The sequence below is a fragment of the Podarcis erhardii genome, assembly GCF_964252035.2.
Source record: "Podarcis erhardii genome assembly, chromosome: 2".
Classification (NCBI taxonomy): domain Eukaryota; kingdom Metazoa; phylum Chordata; class Lepidosauria; order Squamata; family Lacertidae; genus Podarcis; species Podarcis erhardii.
In genome coordinates, this window is record NC_138498.1 from 112038351 (window position 1) to 112066176 (window position 27826).

The window sequence follows — 27826 nt, forward strand, 5'->3', positions numbered from 1 at the left end:
CCACCGGATGGCAGTTTGGCAACGGCCCCCTAAAAACCTTGCCCTGAGTTCCTTTTCCCTTGCTTTGCTCTCCATCTTATACTTGGCCTTGCCCTCTCGCCCGACCTTCATATCTCCATCACTTCTGCCAAATAAAATCCTGTAAGCTCAGTGCTCCTTCTGCACCACATTTCAGCACCTCACTAAGGAACCCTCCACTTTCCCGCTCCTCAACCAACAGGTCACAGCCTATCTCACCTGAATCCAACTCACCTGGATCAAAGTGCTCTTCCAACTCCGAGGTACCGAGGGACGCCGAGAGCAGCAAGCAAAGCGCTGCGAGTCCCACCATGCTCTCTGGGCTCTGCGATGATTACACCGACAGTTGAGTCTTCATGCCTTGTTTGCAAAAAAAAGTAGATAACAGCAGTTAACCACATGCGGGTCTCGCACAGATAGCAGAGTACAACAGCAAGGTGACTCAATATGAATGGGCAACCCTCCTCTTCCGAGGGTCAGGCACCTTCTCTGTGCTAGTGAATAGCACACATTCCATGATCAGGAGTCACCAGCATCCTGCCATTGTCCTGGCTTCCCTATTCAGGCCAGAAGTGGACTGGTGCTGCGCTGACACACTGACAGCAGCAAAACACGTGATTATTGCAGGCAGAAAGGCCAGATGCCAAATTTGTGGTTGAGCGAACTCGGTGCATTTGGGAGACCCCAAGGCTGATTTACAGGAACGAGTGTTTGACCAGACTAAAAAAAAAAGTAATTCACTTGGTGACTAGGTCAGCTATTGAGGAGATATGTTCCAGTGGGGTCAAACAATGCCACTATTTATTAGAACTGGGGCCGCTGGCTGACCATTGTTCATTGCGAATGAGCAGTACACTGCCCAGTCACTCTTGTTTCAATCTACAAGAGAAACAAACCGAGAAGCCACAATTAAGCTTGGCTTTGTGTGATGTCCGAATCCAGACTCATCGGGTGGTACTCAATTGAGTTTCCCTTAGAGGAGACCCACTGAAATCAATGAACCTAACTTGGCTGTAATCGTTAATTTTAATGAGCCCGCTCTAAGTAAAGGTAAAGGACCTCTGGACGGTTAAGTCCAGTCAAAGGCAACTACAGTGGTACCTCGGGTTACAGAGGCTTCAGGTTACAGACGCTTCAGTTTACAGATTCTGCTAACCCAGAAATAGTACCTCGGGTTAAGAACTTTGCTTCAGGATGAAAACAGAAATAGTGTGGCAGCGGCACGGCGGCAGCGGGAGGCTCCATTAGCTAAAGTGGTACCTCAGGTTAAGAACAGACCTCCAGAACAAATTAAGTTCTTAACCAAGGTACCAGTGTATGGGGTTGCAGCACTCATTGTGCTTTCAGGCCAAGGGAGCCGGTGTTTGCCCACAGACAGCTTTCCGGGTCAAGTGGCCAGCAAGACTAAACTGCTACTGGCGCAACGAGATACCGTGACGGAAACCAGTGCGCACATTAACGCTGTTTACCTTCCTGCTGGAGGTACCTATTTATCTACTTGCACTGGCGTGCTTTCAAACTGCTAGGTTGGCAGAAGCTGGGACAGAGCAACAAGAGTTCACCCCATCGTGGGATTCAACCCTCTGACCTTCTGATCGGCAAGCCCAAGAGGTTCAGTGGTTTAGACCACAGAGCAACCAGTGTAAAACTTAGCTGAATGTACCTAACAAGCCATGATTCGTAAGCCAATGACGAACCATGGTTTAAGACAGCGTTGGCTGGTGCCCATTGGGACAGGTATGATGGCTGGAGGACAGGCAGGAGCCAACTAATTCTAGGTGTGTCCCATCCTTGACCCTGTTGAGTTCTACAAATGCAACACTGAGACTACAGAGGAGGAATCTGACAGCTAGTACCACCCCCCGGGGGAGTTGTAAGTAAAAAGGCAAGCAAGTTGGGGACTGGCTGAGGTCAAAGTGATATTGTTTATTATCTTGGGAGCTTCCAGGGCAGACCAAGGAGACACGTTTTGAAAAAAGGTATAATTACAGAAATGAAACATGCAAAATAGCAGCTATAAAATGGCAAAGGGCCAAAGCAGGTATTGCAAGCAAATGAATAATTTTAAGACCCAATTTTTGCTTTATGAAAAGCAATTCTGGGGAGAAGGTGGCACTTAGCTCTGTCTCCATCTGCCATTTTCCCCACTCTGTATTTGGAAGGGTAAGTATATAACTAGAACCCAAGATGAGAGGAAGTGTTTCGTGAGGCAACTGGGTTTTTTCCTTTTCTTTAATTGCATTTATATACCGCCTTTCTCCCATTGCCCAAGTCAGCCTTGGGCTCCAAGGTGGATATTCACCCAGGTACTGGCTAGGCCCAGACCTACTTTGCTTCAGCAAGGCTTCCACACAATGTGTCTTTTTCAGACCACGCACAGGAAGAAGGAAATGTCTCTCGGGCCTCTCCCCAGCCAACACTCCCTTCTCCAGACCACAAACCCCACTGGCTCCCCACTCCCCATCCTCATCTCTGCTCTAAACGGGTCTTTCCCCCACCCGCAGTCAGCGACAAAGCTATTTTCCCCATAAACAAAGTTGTCATTGGGATTCAGAAACACACATTTTTGCTAGTAATATCTAGTTTTGTGCTAATAGTGCAGAGCAAGAGGAACCTGCGGAAAACTGGGGAGGAAAGAGCACCCCCCCATATGCTGTCAGATGCAATTAAGCAATGAAATTAAAACACTGAACCAGTATCTACCCGACAGCAGCCTCAGATTATTTGATAATAGTTGACCGTGGTCATTAAAGGACAGTCAATTGACAACATTTGATTCATCAACTGGTGGGCACCCCAACCCTATTGATTTACGTCATGAGCAGTTTAAAGGCTCTTGAGTAATACAACTGGACCTTTGCCAGAGGCCCTGATCAAGCCGTTTCAACGTCAAAGTGATGACAAGCAAAACAAAAGGAGGGCAAAGCGGGGAACTCCAGTTCAGGGTACCAGCCAGTCAGCTATGCCCCATTCCAGGATACTTCATGCCACTCCCATTCCACCAGATTATCCGTCTTTTTCTTCTTCTTCTCAATGACTTTCTGTGGGCACTTAGCATGCTCAGTCTTCAATGGTCTTTCTTCTGAGGGTCTCATCCTGAGGTAGCGTCTTTCTCCCTAAATACAGTGGACGCTCGGGTTGCAAACGTGATCCATGCAGGATGCATGTTCAAAACCCGCAGCGTTCGCAACCTGCGTCTGCGCATGCACGGGTTGCGATTCGGAGCTTCTGCGCATGCGCAACTGCTGAAACCCAGAAGTAATCCGTTCCGGTACTTCCGGGTTTCGGCAGTCTGCAACCCAAAAAAACGCAACCTGAAGTGGCTGTAACCCGAGGTATGATTGTATTTCTTGTACTTCTTGGGGTCTGTTTCTACACCTCCCCACCCCATCACTGCACTCTATAACCTATCTATCATCTATCTATCTATCTGAATCAAAATTCAAATATATCTGAGTAGGCATTTCTGGGCTCTGTGCACCTCAGCCCCCAGAGGGCAGTTCGAAACACTTGCTTCAGAACCAATATTTCTACACAATTTGTATGACATTTTCATCTGACTAGCCTAGTCACGCAGGCCAGGTGATTCCCGCAAAATGAGAACCTTCTTTCTCAGGAAAAGAATCACCTCTGGAGGGAGAAGGATCCAGACTGCGAAAGGTTTGAGGCAAAGAATTAACACACAGAGACACAGAGATTTTACCACCCTGGTCATTATTTTTTAAAGTAATCAGCCCCTCAATTTTAAGTCCTCAGCGATGTGGCATCCATTCAGGCCTGAGGCTGTCATTGTTTCGAATTACAGACTTGGCAGATTCAGGTTGTGCAATTATGGCTGACTGGGAGGTCTCACGCAACAAACCCACCCACCCAAAACTCAGACTTTTCGCAATAAGGGGAAGGGGAAAGGCAGCGAGGCACACGGCCCGTTGACACTTGCTTTGATGCAACATCATCTAACCTCCCCACAAAAAAATAAAGAATAAATCGGAACGAACATTCGTTGAATAGTGAACAGTAATCTCTTCCTGCAAATGAATCAGGAAGAATGCTCAATAAACAAACCATCCTGAAGCACCATCAGTACCTCTGTTTCTGGAAACGCATTCTCCCCAAAATGTGTGGGCAACTGGCTCAAAGGCAGAGGCCAGAACATTTCCAGTTAATGAGTGACTCAAATTGCTTAATAATCAAGAGTATGCACACTCTACAAGACACAGGGCATTTCAAAGAACGTTCCTTCATAAGACGTTCTCATATTGTGAGGGGGAAACGTTCCAAATAAACACTCCACTAACTTGGCGCAGCTTCCCTAAGAAACAGTCGCAGGAATCCAAATCTGTTTCCTAGGAACCCAGGCCACACTCCCCTCCTGCTGTTTCTTGACCAGTAGGTTGGGGGTGGTGGGTGAAGTGGGGGTGGGTGGGGGTGAAAGGGCTGTAGGCCAGCTGCTCCCACAATCCTTTGCTGGAATGTCCCAACAGCTGCCTTGATCTAAGGCTAGTAAACAGCAGCTGACAGGCCGTGGGGCAAGGGGGTGCCAAAGGGAAAGGGAAAAGGGGGATGAATCAAGGCATTGATCGGGGACACCCCCTTCGGATTCAACGAGGAGGAGGAATCCCATATCTAGCAGAAGAATCCGGAGAAACTGCCACACTCCAGGGCCGGGAAATTTTCAGACCTTCGACAACGACTGCTCTCTCTAAAAGATGGACCTATTATATAGTACACAGTAGGGCAGATGTTTGCATGCAGAAGGTCTCAGACCTGGGGGGGGGGGGCGGGAAGATCCTGCCCCAAACCCTGGAGAGCAAATAGCAGTCAATATAGTCAAATCTGGGTTAGTAAGGCAAATAGTTTGAACTGGTTGGACCAGATGAGCTTCAGGGATCCTTCCAACTCTACAATTCTATAATTCTATGGGACATCTCCCACGGGTATGGATCAGGAGGGGGTTGAGGGGCTATGGGAAATTTGGGGTGCCACCCCAACCAAGAAGTCAGCCACACCTTCTGTTTCCCTCGGGTTAAACTGACATCTGCCATTCTTGTTGTTTTTAACGCAGCCCTGTGTGTTTTTCAGTCGGATGCCGCCTTGCAATATTTTATGTGGAAATGTGGTTTATAAACATTAGTGTTCCCATTTTTGCAAAATTTCAAAAAATAATAATAAAGCTTTTGAGCAATTTTCAAGGAACTTCAGCAAAATCTAGATTTCTGACATGGGCTGCCATATGTCCGGATTTCCCCCAGACATTTCAGCAATTTCCGCCTGGACACTGCTTCCGACTGCCGTACTCCGACTATGTCCAGGAAATTCTGGGCATATGGCGACCCTAATAAGCAGGCAAACAAATAACAAATGATCCCGGGTATGCAATGGTATCAAGCAGTGATGGAGATGCACTCATCCCATGTACAAAAAATGCTTTCCTTTAGTGTTGTTTGGGTCTGTTTAAAGCAGGGGTGTATTGCTGGACTTCAACTTCCATCGTCCTTTACTATGTTGGCTGGAGCTGACATCTGGGAAAGCAAACATCTGGGAGCCACAGGTTCTCCATTCCAGATTTCAGAAGAAGTAGGAGGCAGAACACTGTCCTTAATGTGATTCTTCTCTGGAGAACCTATAACGCTGAAAACTGTAAGTCAGCAACCCCAACAAAGACCTTTAAAAATCCTGTGTCAGCTCTGAAGCTCATTGGTTGAAGTTTGGGCTACCAACTATCACTGTGCCCAACCTAATCTGCCTCACAGGGTTGTTGTGAGGATAAATTGCAAGGGTGAGGGAGAGAGAATCTGGAGCTATACGTATCCTAAATGAAAGGTAGGAAAGAAATGTTAATAATACAGTCGTACCTTGGTTTTCGAATTTAATCCGTTCCAGGAGTCTGTTCGACTCCCGGAACAGTTCAAAAACCAAGGTGCAGCTTCTGATTGGCTGCAGGAGCATCCTGCAGCCAATTGGAAGCTGCCCCAGATGTTCGGCTTCTGAAAATTGTTCGGAAACCGGAACAATCACTTCCGGGTTTTGATCACCCGGGAGCCGAAACGTCTGAGTTCAAAGGCGTTCGGCTTCCGAGGTTCCACTGTAGTAATAATAATAATGTTTTTTTTTTAAGTGTAAAAGCTGTGAATATGTCCAAGAGCAGGTTGGAGAAGAGGTAGAATACTGTTCTTCTTGTTGTTGTTGTTGTTGTTGTTGTTGATGATGATGATTCTATTATATCATCATCATTATTACTGTTAAGGAGGGGGAAATTGAACCGTGCAGAGAAACCACAAATATATACCCAAGAGCAGACCACTGAACTTTGCTATGAGCCTCCCACCAACCCACCACTGAAATCTACTTAAACCTGAAATGGTGGCCTTGGGCTGAACTCTAAGAATTAAAAACATGTTATGGGGCTAAACTCTGGCTCATATTAAAGCCTCAGCGGGATTAAAGGGTATTTTCTGCAGGGACGTCCGTCAGATAACAAATTGGGGTGCTGCTGTGGTCCCTTGCCCACCCCACTCCACCCCCAGCTCCTGTCAGCAGCTGAGGGTGTCCTCATGTTGCCCAGCTGGTTTTTAACCCCCTGCAACCCAGAGATCTACCAGGGCCTCCTGGAGAAAGAAAGGGAAAAAAACCGCAAAATGCGCTGAAGGGGTAAGGAAGGCAAGGAATCCCAGCTATGTAGGCAAGAATGCCCGGCAGCTGGGATCCCAGTGCCAGCCCAGCTTAACTGGCCTGCTGTGGAAAGCTGCAAAGCTCTGTGGATGCCCTACAGTCCTGACTCCCTGCCAGCAGAGAATTAACCATTATATTAAACAGGCTATAGAGCCGGACGTCATCGTGGGTCCCTGCTCAAGGGAAACGATCGGAGGCTGCGACGGAGGCCGAGGTCCTTCAATCTCTGGTTTTATTCATTAAATTTATGTCCCACTCTTCCCTCTTCCATGCTCTCCCAGACACCCCAAAAAGGCTGCCTGTCTCTTTCTTAGGGATGGGGGAGAGATTTGACTCAGCTTGCACGTCCTAAGTGTTCGTAGACCAAACACAAACAAAAAGGCCATGCAGTGATACCTCTGGTTACGAACTTAATTCTTTCCAGAGGTCCGTTCTTAACCTGAAACTGTTCTTAACCTGAGGTACCACTTTAGCTAATGGGGCCTCCTGCTGTCGCCAGGCCACCGGCACGCGATTTCTGTTCTCATCCTGAGGTAAAGTTCTTAACCCGAGGCACTACTTTCGGGTTAGTGGAGCCTGTAACCCGAAGAGTTTGTAACCTGAGGGGTTTGTAACCCAAGGTACCACTGTACTTTAAAATTGGCACTTCCCTGAATTACTCTGAATTATTATTATTCTTTTATTTACACCCCACCCATGTGGCTGCATTGCCCCACCAAGTACAGTCTCCAGCTGCATTAACATGTAGAAAAATGCATACACTCTACTATTTATTTGTACTGTACTATTTATTTATTTGTTCACTCGTTTTCAGAAGGCCTTTAAAGAAAGAATTTCGCAAACCAGTGTGGAATTTTCACAAGGCCTTAAAAAAATATATTGCAAACCGATGTGGAAGTGCGGTAAGCTAAACATTGGAAAAACGAGAAGCTGACAAGAACCAAAATTGACAGAACCACCAATCCCTCCTCCTCCTCCTCCTTACTCCAGAGCACCAACTTTCTAAATCGTCTCAGAGTCACACGTGCTAAGGGTGAGAGTGAGCAAAACTGTCTCTGGACCCCAGCTTGGGCAGAATTTGACTTGCATTCCAAGGAAGTTTTAAATGCAGACCAGCTGAATGGTCCATTAGGCAAGCCCTTATTGTTCCACATCCACAGCCAGGCTATTAAAAAGTATGGTTGGGGGGGCATCCTTTCATTTTGGACAATGGAGTGGTCGGCTGGGGGACAATCAGCTTTCCCTATCATTTTTTTCAGTCTGGACTGATTACAGTGGTACCTTGGTTCTCAAACTTAATTCGTTCCGGAAGTCGGTTCCAAAACCAAAGGCGCGCTTTCCCATAGAAAGTAATGCAAAACGGATTAATCCGTTCCAGACATTCAAAAACAACCCCTAAAACAGCAATTTAACATGAATTTCACTATCTAACCATTGATCCATAAAATGAAAGCAATAAAAAAATGTACTGCAGTCACACAATCAATCGGTCGGTAGCTGAACTGGGTTCCACACAGCCACAAAAACAAAACAAAAAAGAGCCACAAAAGCAAAAACGCAAAATAAACAGCAAAATCAGACAGACCTCAGCATAACACTCAAAACGGAAGTGTAACACTCAAAACGTTTGGCTTCTGAAAAAAGTTCGCAAACCAGAACATGTACTTCCGAGTTTGCAGGGTTTGGGTTCCACGTTGTTTGAGAACCAAGGCGTTTGAGAACCAAGGTACCACTGTATGTCCGTTCTGGACATGGTCCAAGAAAGAAGGCAGTTTCGCACTCCTCCAAACCCAACTCTTTGCATTTTACTTTTTTTTTGTAAAATGCCAAGTTCTTAGATATGCTGAACTTGCTGAGAGAATGAAAATGCTTGTCTCCTCTCCAATATTCACATACAAAAACCTCCACTTAACATAACTCACCACTCCCTTTCTAGACTTTTGCCCTTCAGCTTTCACACATACAGAGAGAAGCCAATCTCTAGCAACAGGCTTAACTGCATAAGCAAACAACATTCCCCAGAAGGAAAACAAGGATGGATGAAAGAATTAAGCAAGGCTATGAAAATACCCCTTATAGCAAAAAGGTCAGATCATTTTCTAGCTAAAATGAACCAGGAAGGGGTGCATTCAGAAGGACAGATGCAAGCCACAGATTTCAGAAGCTCGCAACTGCTGGAATGTCAAGTCACGTGCAATTCCCAGCTGCAAAGTTCAGATTCCATTGTGGGATTTCGCATTTCACCATGAAACACAAAGTCAGGTACTGTCAACAGCTCAAATTTCCATTTTTTAAAACCACAGATTTGCACCCAGAAACTTGAAGCACACAGGACTCACAACAATTCACCTACACTCAATTTTTAATTCACCCATTTATTTGAAGGCGGGAAAAGCTGTTCCTTTAAAATTTCAAAATTTGCTAGCTTTCATATCATCAGCAAATGCAACCAGGTTATGGCTTACAGATAACAAATGTGATGCTCTGCAGATGTTTCCAGACTCCAGCCATCAGCCCCAGACAACATAGCTCATGTTCAGAAATTATGAGAGTTGTGGTCCAACCCCAGCAGAGGATACCATGTCTGTTATCCCCAATTTCACCATTTATAAACATGTGAAAAAGCATGAGTTCCAATATAGATGCTTGGAGGACACCCTCCCTCCCCCATAATTCTATTGTGAAACTGATAATAATGATAAATAATAATATGAATAATATACAGTTACAGATAGGTAGCCGTGTTGGTCTGCCATAGTCAAAACAAAAAAAATTCCTTCCAGTAGCACCTTAAAGACCAACTAAGTCAGTTCTTGGTATGAGCTTTCGTGTGCATGCACACTTCTTCAGATAATATGCAGGTTAGTGTTCAAGCCACAGGGGACAGGCCTGTACGAAAGTTGTCAATCTTAACTGCTATATGGTACTTCAAGACTGTCGCCATCTTCCAGTGAGATTCAGCCACATCCTGGCAAATTCAGGTTGCAAAATTATAATTGATTGGGACGTCTCGCACAACAAACCCGCTTCCCCAAAAGGGAAAGGACTTTTTGCAATAAGGAAAGTGGCGGGGGAAAGTGTGAGCTAACACCTGCTTTGATGCAACATCATCTAACCTCCCTGCAAGCAAATCAGAATAAAGGTTCAGTGCTCTTCGATACTAACACCACCACCACCCCCGAAGCCTGTCCCAGGACACTTTTTGGTAGTCTCCTTCTGTTCCTTGCAGTGCAGCAAGGTCAACCAGGATTCAGCAAGTGAATACTTAAAAAAAAAAAACTGAGCTGGAAGTGAATTGGAAATTATGACATGATATCTCATGATCCGGCCTCATGAAAGCATCCGCCAATCAGCATTTAGATGCTCATATGTATCATCTGTTTAATTAGATCGCCCTTTCCATCCAACTCTTTCATCTTCTCTTCATTTGGTTTGATAAATGCTCCTAAGATCTTGGCTCGCGGCACAAATTGTAAAACCCAGAGGAGAAGCAATCCATTTCATTCCAATATATGGGGTCTGAGCCAGCTACACTTGAGCAGTACAAATTATACTGCAATGCAGTAAGTTTTAACATAAAAATGTATTTGTGTTGGTGGCTCTTTCTGCTTTATTAGCAGGGACGTGGGTGGTGCTGTGGTCTAAACCACTGAGCCCCTTGGGCTTGCCGATCAGCAGGTTGGCAGTTCGAATCCCCACGACGGAGTGAGCTCCTGTTGCTCAGTCCGAGCTCCTGCCAACCTAGCAGTTTGAAAGCATGCCAGTGCAAGTAGATAAATAGGTACTGCGGCGGTGGGAAGGTAAATGGCATTTCCATGCGCTCTGGCTTCCGTCACAGTGTCTCGTTGTGCCAGAAGCGATTTAGTCATGTGGCCCACATGACCCAGAAAGCTGTCTGTGGACAAATGCCACTTCCCTTGGCCTGAAAGCGAGATGAGCGCCCCAAGCCCATAGTTGCCTTTGACTGGACTTAACCGGCCTGGGGTCCTTTTTTTATCTTTATCTTAGTTGCCCTGCAATGCTTGCCCAATGCTATCATACTATTGCTGTCTGGAGAAGCCAAATCACAATAAAAGCAGGACAACTAAAATAAAAACCCACAGCATTTGCGGTATGAATAGTGGCAGGATTTCAGCAGGAAGCACTGATTGGAAATGAAGCCGTGAGACCACACCAACTTTTAACACCTGCTGAAAACTTTTCTATTCCATCAGTCTTGTACAGGCAGTTAAGAACACAACCACCGTAGCTATGATTTTTACTTACTGATATGGTTTTGTATCGTACGGTTTCGTGTACAGTTGTCGTGAACTGCTTTGACAGCTTCTTTGTGAATTAGCGGTGTGTAAATGTTTTTTGTTTTTTTTTTAATAAATAAAACATTTGCAGACGCAAATAATACTGAAAGAGGGGTCATGTATAACCACTCCGACAGCATCGAGTGCACAAATCGTAATAAAAAGGAGGAGCTCATATCTAGAATACTGGGTTGAAGGGGCCAATAATCTAACTCTGTATCAGATTGTTCCCCTGTGGTCAGTTTCCATTCGATATCCTATGCCTTTTGAATGGTGGTTAGTAACAGTAGCACATCATGCACATAAGCAGGGAGGAAGGCCGCCTCTTTCCGCCTGGCTTGTAGCTGCTTTTAAATTGTTTTTACATTTTTCTCTGTGTTGTTTTAAATGAGACCATCTCAGCTGTGATTCCTGGAAGACCTGCACCCTGCCTTGCTGGCCCTTTCCCATCTGGCCTGGGAGAGTGGAGTGCTGACTGACTCCAGCTACAAAAGCTGAGGCTGTTGAACAGATTCTTCGGCTGGAGTATTGTTTTTGGGAGAGGCTGTTGGTGTTATTGATATTATTGTTGTATTTTTAGTTTTAGATCTTATGATGTGCGTGGAACTTGTTTCCATTTGGTTGTGTGCTTTTTTGGTGTGTTTTATTTATTGTTTATGACTTCTGTTATGTTTGTAATTATGTACAGTGGTACCTCGGGTTGCAAACACCTCGGGTTACAAACACTTTAGGTTATAGACTCCGCTAACACGGAAGTAGTACCTCGAGTTAAGAACTTTGCTTCAAGATGAGAACAGAAATTGCGCGGCGGCAGCAGGAGGTCCCATTAGCTAAAGTGGTACCTCAGGTTAAGAACAGTTTCAGGTTAAGAAAGGACCTCCAGAACGAATTAAGTTCGTAACCAGAGGTACCACTATAAATCTTGTCATGTTTCAACTATGGAAAGACGGCATACAAATAAAATGATGATGATGATGATGATGATGAGAAGCTAAGAGCCCTGCAGGATCAGGCGAGGGACTCATCTTGTCCAGCATTCTGTTCTCACAGTGGCCAACCAGATGCCTGTGGGAAACCAGCAAGCAGGATTCGAACACAAGACCATTCTCCCCTCCTGTGGTTTCCAGCAACTGGTATTCAGAAGTATCACTGCCTCCAACTGTGGGCGCAGAGTGCAGCCATTATGACTGGTAGCCATCGACAGTCCTCTCCTCCATTAATTTGTCTAATCCTCTTTAAATAAGATTTTATTAAGGCTTCCCATAATCCACTTTTTAAATCATCTAGGTTGGCAGCTCTCACTGCATCCCGTAGCAATGAGTTCCATAGTTCAACTAGGTAAAGGTAAAGGTAAAGGTAAAGGGACCCCTGACCATTAGGTCCAGTTGTGACCGACTTTGGGGTTGCGGCGCTCATCTCGCTTTACTGGCTGAGGGAGCCGGCGTACAGCTTCCGGGTCATGTGGCCAGCATGACTAAGCCGCTTCTGGTGAAACAGAGCAGCGCACGGAAACGCTGTTTACCTTCCCGCCGGAGTGGTACCTATTTATCTACTTGCACTTTGACGTGCTTTCGAACTGCTAGGTTGGCAGGAGCAGGAACCGAGCAACGGGAGCTCACCCCGTTGCGGGGATTCAAACCGCCGACCATCTGATCGGCAAGCCCTAGGCTCTGTGGTTTAACCCACAGCGACACCTGCGCCCCTTATAGTTCAACTACGTGCTGCATAAAGAAGTCCTGTATTTTTCCATGTATAAGACGCCCCCGTGTATAAGACTCCAATTTTGGGGACTCCAAATTAAGGAAAGTTGTTGAGCTTTTTATGCTGAAAATCGCTGCCACTAGCATGCGTGCCAAAAGCCACCTATGGTCCGTCCCCGCGCCGGGAGAAGACGCCAATCACCCGCCCTGTTGCCATAGCGACACCCAATCAACACCAGCCCTTGCCTCAGCCAACAAGAACACGCCAAATTGCACCCCATGCACTATCGGTGTATAAGATGACCCCCCAATTTTAAACATGATTTTTTAATTTAAAAAACCACGTCTTATACAGGGAAAATTAAGGTTCTTTCTGTGTTTCGGTAAGGGTGCTGAGAGTTGTTAGGAGACTGTCGTCCTGCTTTGGTTTTCAGAATGGCTGAACAACCATCTTCACAGGGAACTCTGGGCCTCATAACAACTCTCTTAGTAAACTACAGCTCCCAGAATTCTTAGGGGGGAATGTCATGACTCTTTCAAGTGCTTTAAATGTGTTGATGTGAATACGGCCTGAATTTCTGGAGCGACACATCCATAAATAATTTTGTGTTCTTGAAACGTGACATTGGTAGCATCATTTGCGTCTCATGTAAACAGCAACACAGAGTGCTGCATCCAACAAAGTTCCACTAAGAGAAACACACCCTCCAATATCCCGCGGATCAAAATCAGGACGCCTCGGGCAAGAGCACGAAACCCCCCAAAAAACCTGAGGGCCTTTTGTTCTGGCGCACCAGCCAGCTGAATGGCACCAGAGTGCCAGACCAAAAAACGGGACATGATTGGTTAGACGCAGGGTGGGTAAAAATCAATGTTTTTTTAAAAAATATATATCAAAAAAATCAGATTTTTAAAATTTAAATTGGAATATTTGGATTTAAATTAGATTACAAAGGTAAAGGGACCCCTGACTGTTAAGTCCAGTCATGGACAACTCTGGGGTTGCGGCGCTCATCTCACTTTACTGGCTGTGGGAGCCGGCATTTGTCTGTAGACAGTTTTTCCGGGTCATGTGGCCAGCAGGACTAAGACACTTCTGGCGAACCAGAGCAGCGTATGGAAACGGCGTTTACCTTCCCGCAGGAGTGGTACCTATTTATCTACTTGCACTTCGACGTGCTTTCCAACTGCTGGGTTGGCAGGAGCAGGGACCGGGCAACGGGAGTTCAGCCCGTCGCAGGGATTCAAACTGCCGACCTTCCGATCAGCAAGCGCTAGGCTCAGTGGTTTAGACCACAGCGCCACCCGCATCCCATTTAAATTAGATTATTTTGATTTAAATTGGATTTTTAAAAGAAAATGCTTCTGGAGGAAAAAATATTCTAAAGATAGTTTTCTGTTTAAGTTACATTATAGTCCAAAGGCTATTCTTCAGGAAATAAGGATTGGTTTTAAGTTTTTCATGTGTGCGAAAACTCAGTCTAAGTTGTTTTGGTTTTTTTAAGTTTAACCACATCAGTTAACAAACATGGATAAATATGCTATAATGTTATTGCTTTAATTAAATAAATTGCTATGAAAGAAATGATTGTTTTTCTCCTTCCAATAAAGTACAGCAGAAAAGTTGTCCAAATATAAACAGTTAACTTATTAAACCTCACAATCATTTCATAATTATCTGTCTATGTATTTCAAATAGTATAACCAAATCAGTAATTTTTGATATAACTGTAAAAACTACTCTGAAAAATTATTATTCCAAAAATGAAACCTTCATCTGGTTGTAAATATTAAGATTATACAGTGGTACCTCTGGTTAAGAACTTAATTCGTTTCGGAGGTCCGTTCTTAACCTGAAAGTGTTCTTAACCTGAAGCACCACTTTAGCTAATGGGGCCTCCTGCTGCCACCGCAGCGCAATTTCTATTCTCATCCTGAAGCAAAGTTCTTAACCCGAGTACTATTTCTGGGTTAGCAGAGTCTGTAACCTGAAGCGTCTGTAACCAGAGGTACAACTGTACCAGCAAGAATGAGCTTTTCTGTAAAAAAAAAGAAAAGAAAAAAGATTTAAATCAAGTCTTACTGACTAGTGAATTAAATCGTGATTTAAATTGTGATTTAAACTGATTTGATTTAAATCAAATCCACCCTGGTTGGACCCAGTGCAATTAATGGGCCTAAATTAGTTGTGTTCATGCAATTAATGGGCCTAAGTTAGTTGTCAATGGGTCGACTCTTGAGTATGACTAACACCACTGCTGCTCCCTGGAGATCAGTTTTAGAAAAGAAAAGCAATTCGGAATAAGGGGCTCCATGTGGGATTACGTGACTTCTGCGTCACCGCCAAGCAATGCTCCCTTCTAATTATAGGGTGCCTTTGCTGCCCTATAGCGAAGGTAGCCCCAGCATCCTGTTTATTAGTAACTCCATTTCTGGACTGCCTAGAATTTCACACCGTGACGCTGTCTAGCTTCAAATAGGGGAAGGGGTCGGATTAGGGGCCTAGATGTGGAGTCACGCCATCAATAAAGCTTCAGAGATAAAGCCCACAGGAAACAATTCCTTCCCCCCAACGATCTCTCCACCTGTTCGCCCTGACATATCCCTGTCGAGAATTTGAAACGTAATTCATGCAACAACAGAAAGCAAAAGCCCCCACTAGCCCGGCACAAAATACCCACATTTTGCAGCTGAATGTTAACAGCGAGTGGGGATAATAGTACAGTGGTGCTTCAGGTTACATACGCTTCAGGTTACAGACTCCGTTAACCCAGAAATATTACCTCGGGTTAATAAATTTATCTCAGGATGAGAACTGTAATTGTGTGGCAGCAGCGGGAGGCCCCATTAGCTAAAGTGGTGCTTCAGGTTAAGAACAGTTTCAGGTTAAGAACGGACCTCCGGAACGTATTATGTACTTAACCCGAGGTACCACTGTACAATTATTTAGGATTGCTCAAAGCACTTCACATATCTCAGGGCTCGGCTAGACACAATGGCGGGAACCCTATTTGCTTGTTCACTTGACAGCCCTGCTCATGTTTTCAAAGCAGGTGGGGGTGTCTAATTTTAGCATCTATAAGGGCACGCAAGCGAGGGAACTAAACCCTTCCCTGCCTCGCTTTACCTCACCAAAATCCTCTGCCTGAACTCTTTTCCCTCCTGCTTTTTTTGCCAGTCTGCCTCTCCTACTGGAAGTGAGCTGAGAAGGGAAGTTAAGGCTGCGGAAGGGAAGTTTAGCTCCCCTTTTACCAGTTCATCCCTTTCAATGCTAAAATCTGACCCTCGCAACTCTGCCTTTTACGTATGAAAGGAGCAGGCAAGCAAATGGCAACTGCCATCCTGTCTGGTGGCCTTCTCTAAGCCCTGCAACAGCCACTGTGGGGTAGTGGTTAGAGCAGGGGTCAGCAAACTTTTTCAGCAGAGGGCCGGTCCACTGTCCCTCAGATCTTGTGGGGGGCCAGACTAGATTTTGAAAAGGGGGAAAAAATGAACGAATTCCTATGACCCACAAATAATAGTCTTGTTTATTTATAAAAATAATAATTTGCACACCGCAATTTCATTTAAAAAAAACCAAAGCAGTCAACAACAATTGACTGTAAAAGCCACATGAAAATTAAAAGAGATTACTGGTTGATTATTACACAACACCCAGATCACACTCTAGCAGTTTAGATGGGGGGGGGGAGTGGTTGTCAAGGAAATCGGAAGGGTAGAGCAAGGGTTAAGCACCCATATACCTTCTCCCTTGCAAATGCCAGCACAGGATTCGGGCATCTAATAAAGAGAATATTTTAAAATTGCAGATGTTTACATAGATTACGAATCCTCAATATTTCAAACACATACTTCAGGAGGGGGAGTTACTGCATTGTGCTGACCCATACAAATTCTTGATGTTATTGCCAGATACATACTGGCTGCTTTCAGATGCAAAATTAAATCATATGTCAACATTATGCGCAGAGGGCAGCCATAAGCCCTGGGCTTATGTACTGCTTCCTTGCCTTCCTTCATCTGTAAGGGGAAATCAGAAGCTTTTACGGTCGTACCTTGGTTCTCAAATGGAATCCATTCCGGAAGTCGGTTTGACTTCCGAAAACATTCGAATACCAAGGCGCAGCTTCTGATTGGCTGCAGGAGCTTCCTGCAGCCAATCGGAAGCCGCGGAACCCGCGTCAGACATTCAGGTTCCAAAGAACGTTTGCAAACCAAAACACTCACTTCTGGCTTTACGACGTTCAGGAGCCAAAATATTCAAGTCACAAGGCGTTTGAGAACCAAGGTACGACTGTAATTGCATTTGACCGCTAGTCAGAGCTCGCCATTGTGCCTGAACCCAGCAAACTGTGGTTTGCACTCAAACAGCAAACTGATCTCAATTGGAAGCTTCTAATTTCCTCTCCCCACGAGTGAAGGAAGGAGAGGAGGGAGAGCAAAGATTCTTGGCAGCTCATCCCCATGACAATAAACTCTGGTTTAGCATTCTTTCTGAATGCAGTCACAGCATTTGAATGGTTCAGCACTGCTGTGCTACAGGTAGTGTTGGCTGTTTCTCATCAGAGACCAGTGTTTGCGTTTTGAGATATTGGGTAGGACACGTTAAAATGGCAACTTTGCTTTCTATTTTCCGCAAAACATTGCAATGCGCAGGGTAGAGTCTGCGATATAAATGGACCTTATGTTAATTCTTGCACGGTTATATTTAGGCAATTGTCAATTACATCACCCTTTCTTTTTTAGTGTTTTTGGTGTTTGCATATTCTCCACTGCACCTTTTTGGCAAACCTCCAGCTCTCTTGCTAGGATGAGGCCCCTCGTGCCAAGACCCGAACTCAAGCCCCCCTCCTCCTCCCATCATGCACGGCTCCAGCCAGTGCGTCTACATGATTCATAAATTTGGAAAGCGGCCGGAGGGATTATCTGCACCAACCTCCTCCGAAAGCAGGATTCCCTAAACTTAAGCCATAACCACTTAGAGGTCCCCCTCCAAACATGCTTTTTATTAGCTCGTTTCCTTTTAATGGCTTTAATACTTTCTTTCTCGTGTGCTAGGCATTGGTTAGATTTCTGGGTTTTTGTTGTGTTTTTTTTAAAGGATGCATATGCTGTCCCTTCAGTGGAGCGTAGAATTGGAAGGGACCCAAGGGTCATCTAGTCCAACCCCCTGCAATGCAGGAATCACAACTAAAGAATCCCTGGGGGGGAAATGGCTACCCAACCTCTACTTAAAAACCTCCAATGAATAAGAGTCTGCCACCTTCTGAGGGAGTCTGTTCCACTGACAAATTGCTTTTAATGTCAGAAAGTCCTTCCTAATGTTGAGTCGGAATCTCCTTCCTTGTAATTTGAACGGTTTGGGTCCTACCCTTCAGAGCAGGAGAAAACAAGCTTGCTCCAGACTTCCAGGTGACAGCCCTTCAGATGATTTGAAGATGGTGGTCATTTCACCTCTCGATCTTCTCTTCTCCAACTCCCTCAACTGTTCCTCCGTAAGGCTATGTTTCCAGAACCCTGATAATCTTGGTTGCCTTCCTCTGCACATGTTCCAGCTTGCCAATATCCTTCTTAAATGCTGGCACTAGAACGGGACACAGTATTCCAGGTGTGGTCTGACCAAGGCAGAACAGAGCAGGACTATTGTTTGATCTGGACACTATACTCCTGTTCACGTAGCCTAGAATAGCATTAGCTTCTTTTGCTGGTGCATCACACTGTTGACTCACGTTAAGTTTGTGGTCTACAGTGCTACCTTGGGTTACATACACTTCAGGTTACAGACGCTTCAGGCTACAGACTCCGCTAACCAAGAAATAGTACAGTGGTGCCTCGCAAGACGAAATTAATCCGTTCCGTGAGTCTCTTCGTATAGTGGTTTTTTCGTCTTGCGAAGCAAGCCCATTGACAGCTTAGCGGATTAGCGCTATTAGCAGTTTAGTGGCTTTTAGCGGATCAGCTGATAAGCGGCTTAGGGCTTAGGAAAAGGGGGGGGGAGGGAAAAAAACCCGCAAGAACTCGCAAGACATTTTCGTCTTGCGAAGCAAGCCCATAGGGAAATTTGTTTTGCGAACCACCTCCAAAACGGAAAACCCTTTCATCTAGCAGGTTTTCCGTCTTGCGAGGCGTTCGTCTTGCGGGGCACCACTGTACCTTGGGTTAAGAACTTTGCTTCAGGATGAGAACAGAAATCGTGCTCCGGCAGCACAGCAGCAGCAGGAGGCCCCATTAGCTAAAGTGGTGCTTCAGGTTAAGAACAGTTTCAGGTTAAGAACGGACCTCCAGAACAAATTAAGTACTTAACCCGAGGTACCACTGTAGTTTCAAAGGAGGGGGGGAGGAATCTACCTCTGGCTCAAAGGATAGGTGCTGGGGAACTCAGGCCCCCAAACTACAGTGCTGCCCATACTTCACCTGGAAGCAAATCCTGAAAACTGGTTTTTAAGCAAATAGAGTGAAAAGGGCTGGGAGGGACGTGAACACTGAAAAATCACCAAGTGGCGTTTTCATGTTTCTTATGTTTAACATTGTTTCTTGACTATACGGTAACTGGAAGTTTTGGGGCCAGGCATGCTAAACAAATCAACTACAGTGGTACCTCGGGTTACATACGCTTCAGGTTACATATGCTTCAGGTTACAGACTCCGCTAACCCAGAAATAGTACCTCAGGTTAAGAACTTTGCTTCAAGATGAGAACAGAAATCGTGCTCCGGCGGCGCAGTGGCAGCACGAGGCCCCATTAGCTAAAGTGGTGCTTCAGGTTAAGAACATTTCCAAGTTAAGAACGGAGCTCCAGGATGAATTAAGTTCTTAACCAGAGATACCACTGTACTTGCTTGTTGCCCCCATGACTATCATTTTTCTACAGCGCCTCTCCACAGCATTTTTACTAAGCAAAAATACTTACTAAATTTTACTCCCACCAGGTAAGATTGTGAAACAAGACAAAATGTGAGTAAGGTGGCCTTTTTCTGCAGGCATCAGGCCAACATTCAACAGGTGCAGTAGTTCCTCACACGAGCATCGCAGCAGTGGGGGAAGCTGCACCTGAATTCCTGCCCGCTACACAGTCCTTAAGGGCACAGGACCCCGGCCAAAGAGTGGACAGAGAAAAGGATGGTATATTCCCATGACATTGCCTCCAACTACTCAGGGAAGACTCACTGAAACTAAGGAAGATACCGTATTTTTCGCTCTATAAGACGCACCAGACCACAAGACACACCTAGTTTTTGGAGGAGGAAAACAAGAAGGAGAAAAAATCTGAATCTCAGAAGCCAGAACAGCAAGAGGGATCACTGCGCAGTGAAAGCAGTGATCCCTCTTGCTGTTCTGGCTTCTGTGATAGCTGAGCAGCCTGCATTCACTCCATAAGACGCACAGACATTTCTCCTTACTTTTTAGGAGGGAAAAAGTGATTCTTATAGAGCAAAAAATACGGTATTTTAGGCATATCTAGTAACTTCAGTAGGTCTACTCTGAGTAGGACTAGCATGGAATACAACCCTTTATGCCAAAATAAACATCCTCTGATAATAAAAATGAGATGGGGTGGGTGGAAGAAGAAAGAATTCTGGGCCTTTCACTGAAAATCAAGCGTTGCTTGGAGAGAGGATGAGATTCATCAAGCCCTTTTCTGTTGTGAAGTCTCCTTTGGCATATTCAGAGGTAGATTGACTCTGAAACTGCGAGGTTCTATCTGGCCATCAGTTGACCGATGTCTTTCCTTATCCAGATCCAGACACAGTCTACCTCTCCGAATACGCCGAAGGAGACAAACGGCAGAACTGGAGGCAACCCGTGATTTCCCAAGACGCCAAACAAGTCCCATCTCTTTCTTAAAAATGGCCAAAAAAACAACAACCCAGCAACATCCCTTGCAGACCAAGCCCACAGCATGTGACGAAACCCAACCCACGCACAGCACAACAGCTGTAGTAATGAAAAGAATGCCACATGGCGTGAGGAGTTGCAAAGGAGGGCACAGCAGCCCCTGGGTATTTAACTGCATCGCAGAGGAAAGAATCTCAGCAAGCGAAGGTGGTCATGCAGGGGTTATGAGAAAAGGAGGGGGAAACTGCCTTTACTCTTTACTCTTCAGGGCACAGCAACCCGCCCAGCTGATAACCTGGTGCCACAACTGGTCAGGGATGATGGGAGTCGTGTTTGGCAACAACACCCAAAGGGCTGCAAATTCATAGCTGTCAACCTTCCCTTTTTTGCGGGAAATTCCCTTATTCCAGCGCCATTTCCTACTGCTTCCCACTGCTATCCCGGATTGTTAGATATTCCGTAGACTGTCCCCGGGATAGGTGAAGCTGCTGATCCCTTATTTTCAAGGCTGCTGATCCCTTATTTTCAAATCTGAAAGTTGACAGCTATGTACAGATCCCCCAGACCAGCACAGAACTATGAACGGTCTTAGGAAATCTAAGAAAAGACCGATAACAGGCAAGCACACCGATCAAAGCAGCAACGCTATCCAGGAAGCTACTTTTGCCTGGCACTGTCCGCTCTGACTGGCAGCTGCTCTCCAAGGGTCTCTGGCAGAGAAAGGTGTTTCCCATCACCTGCTAGCCTAAGATGTGAGGCTTTGAGCCTACGACTTTCCATATGTACAGTGGTACCTCGGGTTACAGACGCTTCAGGTTATAGACACTTCAGGTTACAGACTCCGCTAACCCAGAAATAGTTCCTTGGGTTAAGAACTTTGCTTCAGGATGAGAACAGAAATCGTGCTCCAGCAGCACGGCGGCAGCGGAAGGCCCCATTAGCTAAAGTGGTACCTCAGGTTAAGAACAGTTTCAGGTTAAGAACGGACCTCCAGAACGAATTAAGTTCTTAACCTGAGTTACCACCGTATTTTGCAGATGGCCTGAGCTTTATTGGGGCAGGGAGTGACTGTGTTCAGCTGATGATTGTGTCCAGAGTAATATAATAACCAGCATGCTGTCCTCAGGCCAAAGGCCTCTCAAAATACACTGAGCCTCAGTTTCCTCCCCAGAACATGAGGATTGCCGTGCTAGGTCAAGCCAAGAGTCCACTAATCTCAAATGTTTTATCAGCTGACAGTGGCCAGCCAGATGGGGAGGTCACACGCAGGGCACTATGAGGATATCCTTCCCATTCCTTAAAAAACAAAATCCTTAACATCTGGTGGCCAGAGGTAGACCATCTCAGAACATGGAGGATGGATTTTTGTGATCCTTCACAGGTGCATTCTTTAAAAGCTATTTAGACTGCAACCCTATTCTCATTTAGCTCAGAGTAATTCCCACTGAACTGAAATAGTTCACAGAGCGGCAACCCGAAAATGGGCATTTTCCACCATCACCCTTTGGCCATATGAGAAGCAACATCCATCAGTTGTTTCCAAACATCTTGTACAGACATCTTGTTCTGCCCAGGCTTTTGCTGACTATTACTGAATGTTTTTTTAAAAAAATCTCTTTTTTAGGATGCTGCTTTGCTCCTTTTACGTTTGTTATCTCTTGTTTTTATTATACAGTGGTGCCTCGCAAGACAAAAAGAATCCGTTCCGCGAGTCTCTTCGTCTTGCGGTTTTTTCGTCTTGCGAAGCAAGCCCATTGACGGATTAGCGGATTAGCACTATTAGAGGCTTTTAGCGGCTTATCGGCTTAGCGGATAAGCGGCTTAGAAAAAGGGGGGAGGGGAAAAAACCCGCAGGAACTCGCAAGACATTTTCGTCTTGCGAAGCAAGCCCATAGGAAATTCATCTTGCGAAGCACCTCCAAAACGGAAAACTCTTTCGTCTAGCGAGTTTTCCGTCTTGCGAGGCATTCGTCTTGCGGGGCACCACTGTACTGATTTATTGGGTGGTTTCCAAGTAGCACATTCCATTAGCACAAGGACTTCTGCCTTTGCAACAGAGCTCCCCACCCGTCTCCCCAAATCTGTTCTGGGGCTCACCCACCCTCTGGAGCAGATTTGGGGGGGCATGGGATGTACACAGGGAGAAGAGTGGGGTGGGAGTTCCATTACACAAGTGAAAATCCTTGTGTTGATGGGACGACAAGTTAGCTAGATGCCACCCATTGCATTTATGTTGGGTTTCTCTGTGCCGCTTAGAGATCTTTTAAATACTAAGTGGTTTAGAAATGTTAATAAGCAAACAAATACAGTCGTACCTTGGAAGTCAATCCGTTCCGGAAGTCCGTTCAATGTCCAAAATGTTCGAAAACCAAAGCGTGGCTTCTGATTGTCTGCAGGAAGCTCCTGCAGCCAATCGGAAGCCGCAGAAGCCCTATAGGGTGTTCCGCTTCCAAAAGAACGTTCGAAACCTGGAACAGTCACTTCCAGGTTTCGATCGTTCGGGAGCCAAAACATTCGAGAACTAGGCTGTTCAACTTCCAAGGTACAGTGGTACCTCAGGTTAAGTACTTAATTTGTTCTGGAGGTCCGTTCTTAACCTGAAACTGTTCTTAACCTGAAGCACCTCTTTAGCTAATGGGGCTTCCTGCTGCCGCCGTGCCCCGGAGCACGATTTCTGTTCTTATCCTGAAGCAAAGTTCTTAACCTGAAGCACTATTTCTGGGTTAGTGGAGTCTGTAACCTGAAGCATATGTAACCTGAAGCGTATGTAACCCGAGGTACCACTGTACAACTGTAGTTCTGCATCGAGATGTATAGGACTCCAGAGTTAATGGGGTAACTGCCACCATTTGTGGGAAGTGACTATAGGGGCATTCTGGTACCCTACAAATGTACAGATTTCTTTCTTTTCTTTTAAAAGGCTTGCTCCTTGCTCTTTTATATTGCAAAGATTCTTGATTAGGCCAACCTACGCTCACTTATCTAGAAACATAAATCTATTGACCACAAAAACACAGGATCAAGTTGCTTATTTTGCTCTTCCAGATCATGGAGAGGCGCATACCGTAGCCTTCCTACTGCCTGCCTTCCCTCTGGGCCCCACTCCCAAGCTTGTCTTCTTAACCGTGTTAAGGACTAGAAACTTGCATGGCAAGCCACTGAAAGAGTCTCAGTTCTGCAGCAGAAAAACTGCAGCAGCACAGAACTGCTTGTGTTCAAACCTGAATCTTTCCTGAAGCAACCACACACCGACGGGGGATAAGCTTGCGCTAAGGGTCGATTAATGTGCCCCAACGGACATGAGAATATTGGGTTGTCAGAGAACGTTCTTAATGTCCTTTTGCTGTGTTCATCATTTTACACTGCCCCAGACAACTTCACCTTAGCTCCCTACAGGTTTCTATCTAAGAGACTGCTGATTCAGCCACAGAATCCCGCAAGGAGTGATTATTGGCAGAGGCGCCTGAACGTGTGGAGTGAGTGCTCCATCAGTGATATGTTGCCTTTATTAACATGTCAGCTTAGTTAACTATTGCATATTACAGTTACAGAGAGAGATACGCCGTAACGGTGCAGCAGGGAGCAAACCGCCCAGGAATGCTAGAAATCTTGTTGCCTTGTCCTCTACCTTTCTTCTTGGGCAATTTCCCCCTCCTTTCATGTTCCCAATCTCCGCATAGTCCAGATGCAGATTGTAAACTCCTTGGGGCAGGGGTCTTTTCACTTTGATTAAATAACAAACAATAACAATACTGACAGTGAATCAAAAAGGAACAAAGGCTGCTGCAAAGGGAGATACGGAAAGCGGTGGCTGTTCCACTGTTTTTGCTGAGAGACAAGCGCCAACATCTCCTCCGCTCCAGCAGATCAATTATAATTACAGTAGTACCTCGGGTTAAGTACTTAATTCGTTCTGGAGGTCCGTTCTTAACCTGAAACTGTTCTTAACCTGAAGCACCACTTTCGCTAATGGGGCCTCCTGCTGCTGCTGTGCTGCCGCTACACGATTTCTGTTCTCATCCTGAAGCAAAGTTCTTAACCCGAGGTACTATTTCTTCGTTAGCGGAGTCTGTAACCTGAAGCGTCTGTAACCTGAAGTGTCTGTAACCCGAGGTACCACTGTACTCGCTCAACTGGTGGTTGTGTTTGCTTGTTTTCCTTTTCCCTCCCCATCCCCATTTCCTTTTGTGTCGTGCCTTTTAGATTCCGAGGGCATAGACTGTCTTCTTTGTTACTCTGGGAGCCTTTTTTGACTGAAGGGGGGGGGGAATGCCTAAAAGAAAGAAATATGAAGTCCCTTCAAGCATTGTCATTTTAAAGATGTGCTCATAAAATGTTTTATGTCTATATATGAGAATGTAATGCGTGGGTAGACTAAAAAAATGTTTGCAAATGAGTATTCACAGGTGCAATTGTCAGGGAACTGGGATCGGCCGAATCTCTCTACTAATGAGTGTGCATGTGAGAGTCAGGCGGTCAGAGAGCATTGCTAATGCCATTCCGCCTTGTTCGTTTACACATGTAGTGTGCGGCCTTTGACAAATTGCAGCCTCAGCTACTTATCTGCAAAATCTCCCTAAACAGAAACCAGAACTGAAGGCTCCACCGCTGGTGCGATCACGAAATGAGAGCCGGGAGGATTATCGCTAATAGCGAGCTCACTCTCCAAGCGCTGGTCCTTATGTAGCCAAAAACAGCTCCATCCTAGGCACAAAAGAAAGATATCCGCAAGCTTGCAGAAGCCCCTAGACTTGCAAAAGTACACAGAAATCTACAGGAAGTTGGGGGGAGAAGGAATAAAAGGCAAGGAGGCCCCCAAAGCAACCTGATGCAAACTGAGAATGCTCAGTGGACACAGAAGGCTGAGTGGCTGCTGGCCAAGGTCCAGGAAATGGAGATAAATGGAGCATCCTGGAAATGGGCACTTGTGGTTAGCTGAAACCCTGAACAGGAGCACACTACACTGCAACATTTTCTTCCACGTCCCGCTTATTTATTCCTAGCCTCCTCAAACCCAGAGTTATCTGGGAATTCTAATAAACAAAAAAAAAAAACAGTGTTCAGAAAGCTTCCGTCCGCCATCTTGATTCAAAATGGTGCCCAACCGTATCCAAGCACAGAAGCAAACCCACTCCTTGTTCTTAGGAGCCATTGTGCAAAACACAGTTAAGATGTTTTTAAAAGAGATGTCCCTACAAATAGCAAACAAGCAACTTTCCAAAATATATAGAAGATGGTGATTATGAATATTATTATATTCTGCCTTTCTTGGAAGGAGTTCAGGGCAAAACACAAGGTGCTTTGCTTCAACCACTTTTATCCTCCCAATAAGCCCGTGGGGTAGGCTATCTAGAGACAGACTGACTGACTCATGGCCTCTCAGTGAACCTCCTAGCTTTGTGGGAATTTGAGCCTGACGCCTTGTCTGCAGAATGATCTCCAAACTGAAGGGTGTCTTGCCCTAACTTTCGATTCTACTATTTATTGACTTATTTTGTTTGTTTGTCACTCTTCTTAGGAGGCAACTCAAAGCAACTTGCACCAAAATAAGTTAAAAAGCAACAACGAAACCTAAAAACACGATGATTCAAATAAAAGACTGAAAACAAAGTTAAGAAGAAGCAGAAGCAGAAGCAGAAGCAGAAGCAGAAGCAGAAGCAGAAGCAGAAGCAGAAGAAGCCAGGACTACAGATCCCATCCCATGAAAAGAAGCCAGAGTGCTACTCTCCAAATTATGGGCCGAAAGCTCAGAGGAAAAAGAAAATACACTAGGTTAAAAACACACCATTTCACAAACACACATACACATTTTCTACTTGTTTTTTAAGAAGCTGATGGGTTAAATTCATTTCTGGGATGTTGTTAATTATTTACCTCATGATAATTATTTTAAGCTTTCTGTTTTATGATATACAGTGGTACCTCTGGTTACGAACTTAATTCATTCCGGAGGTCTGTTCTTAACCTGAGGTACGACTTTAGCTAATGGGGCCTCCCGCTGTCGCGCAATATCTGTTCTCATCCTGAGGTAAAGTTCTTAACCCGAGGTACTACTTCCAGGTTAGCAGAGTCTGTCACCCGAAGTGTCTGTCACCCAAGGTGTTTGTAACTCCAGGTACCACTGTATTCCCCACCCAGAGTGGCTGGAAACCCAGCCAGATGAGTGGGGTATAATTAATAAAGTTTTATTTATTTCTTTTATTGATGATGATGATGATGATGATGATGGACTGCCTGGTGACCACCTCTGGGGAAGGGCAGTCCAGATATAGATATAGATACAGTGGTACCTCAGGTTACATACGCTTCAGGTTACAGACTCCGCTAACTCAGAAATAGTGCTTCAGGTTAAGAACTTTGCTTCAGGATGAGAACAGAAATCATGCTCTGGCAGCGCAGCGGCAGCAGGAGGCCCCATTAGCTAAAGTGGTACCTCAGATTAAGAACAGTTTCAGGTTAAGAACAGACCTCCAGAACGAATTAAGTACTTAACCCGAGGTACCACTGTATAGATATAGATATAGATATAGATATAGATATAGATATAGATATAGATATAGATATAGATATAGATATAGATATAGATATATAGATGGAAAACCACCACAAAACAATCAGCAGCATCTCACTTAGTATGCATTGGGTTGTTTCCACCCCCTTCCCCCCGTCAAAATAAAGATTTATTGTACTTCCACAAACCTCAGGGTTCCTCCAGGTCTCCAAATGACATCCCCTTTGTGCTTGGGTGGTGTTGTTTTGGCTGTGTAAGCCACGGCCCTCACTGGCTGGTGTCATTCAGACAGGTAAGGTGGGATCCTGGGAGCCCACACAGGATGTGCAGCTGCAGCCAATGGCAGGCCGAGCCAAGGAATCCTGGCTTTGCCCCAATCCTCCCCCCTGCCGAGGTCCAGAGGGAGGAAGAAGCTGGCAGGCAGTTTCATTCACCCCCTTGGATGTCTATCAAAAGGCAGCCAGGTGGACGCGGACTTAAAGAGGACTTGAGGTTGATGGGACAGTGACCCGTTTGCCCTCCTGGGAAAAGCCTCCACCAGCCTGAACACTGGATGCAGCTGGCCAGAGGGAACTTGCGCACGCAGAAAAGGCATTGCAACAAATTTCAGTTACTGGGAAGCAACACTTGTGGCAGTGCTGCTGCCACCTTGCCCTATGTTGCGTCCTTTCCCAAAGGCATCCAACCGTCCACTGCAAGAACAATTGGGGGACAGAGCCTGATACAGCAAGGAACGCACAAAGCTTTTATTGAGTCTGACCAGCTTAGTGTCGTCTACTCTGCCTGGCAGCA

General features: G+C 45.5%; 1 protein-coding gene across 2 annotated transcripts in view; it reads right to left on the reverse strand.

Annotated features, from left to right (window-relative positions):
* DDR1 (discoidin domain receptor tyrosine kinase 1) overlaps positions 1 to 27826 on the reverse strand; it is a 98216-nt gene that overhangs the window by 30850 nt on the left and 39540 nt on the right. For both annotated transcript variants that reach the window (XM_081852475.1, XM_081852476.1), the window contains one exon: positions 253 to 378. In XM_081852475.1, coding sequence (XP_081708601.1) covers positions 253 to 331 — 79 coding nt within the window. In that variant the 5' untranslated portion in view covers positions 332 to 378. Of the gene's footprint in view, positions 1 to 252; positions 379 to 27826 lie in introns of those variants that run through there.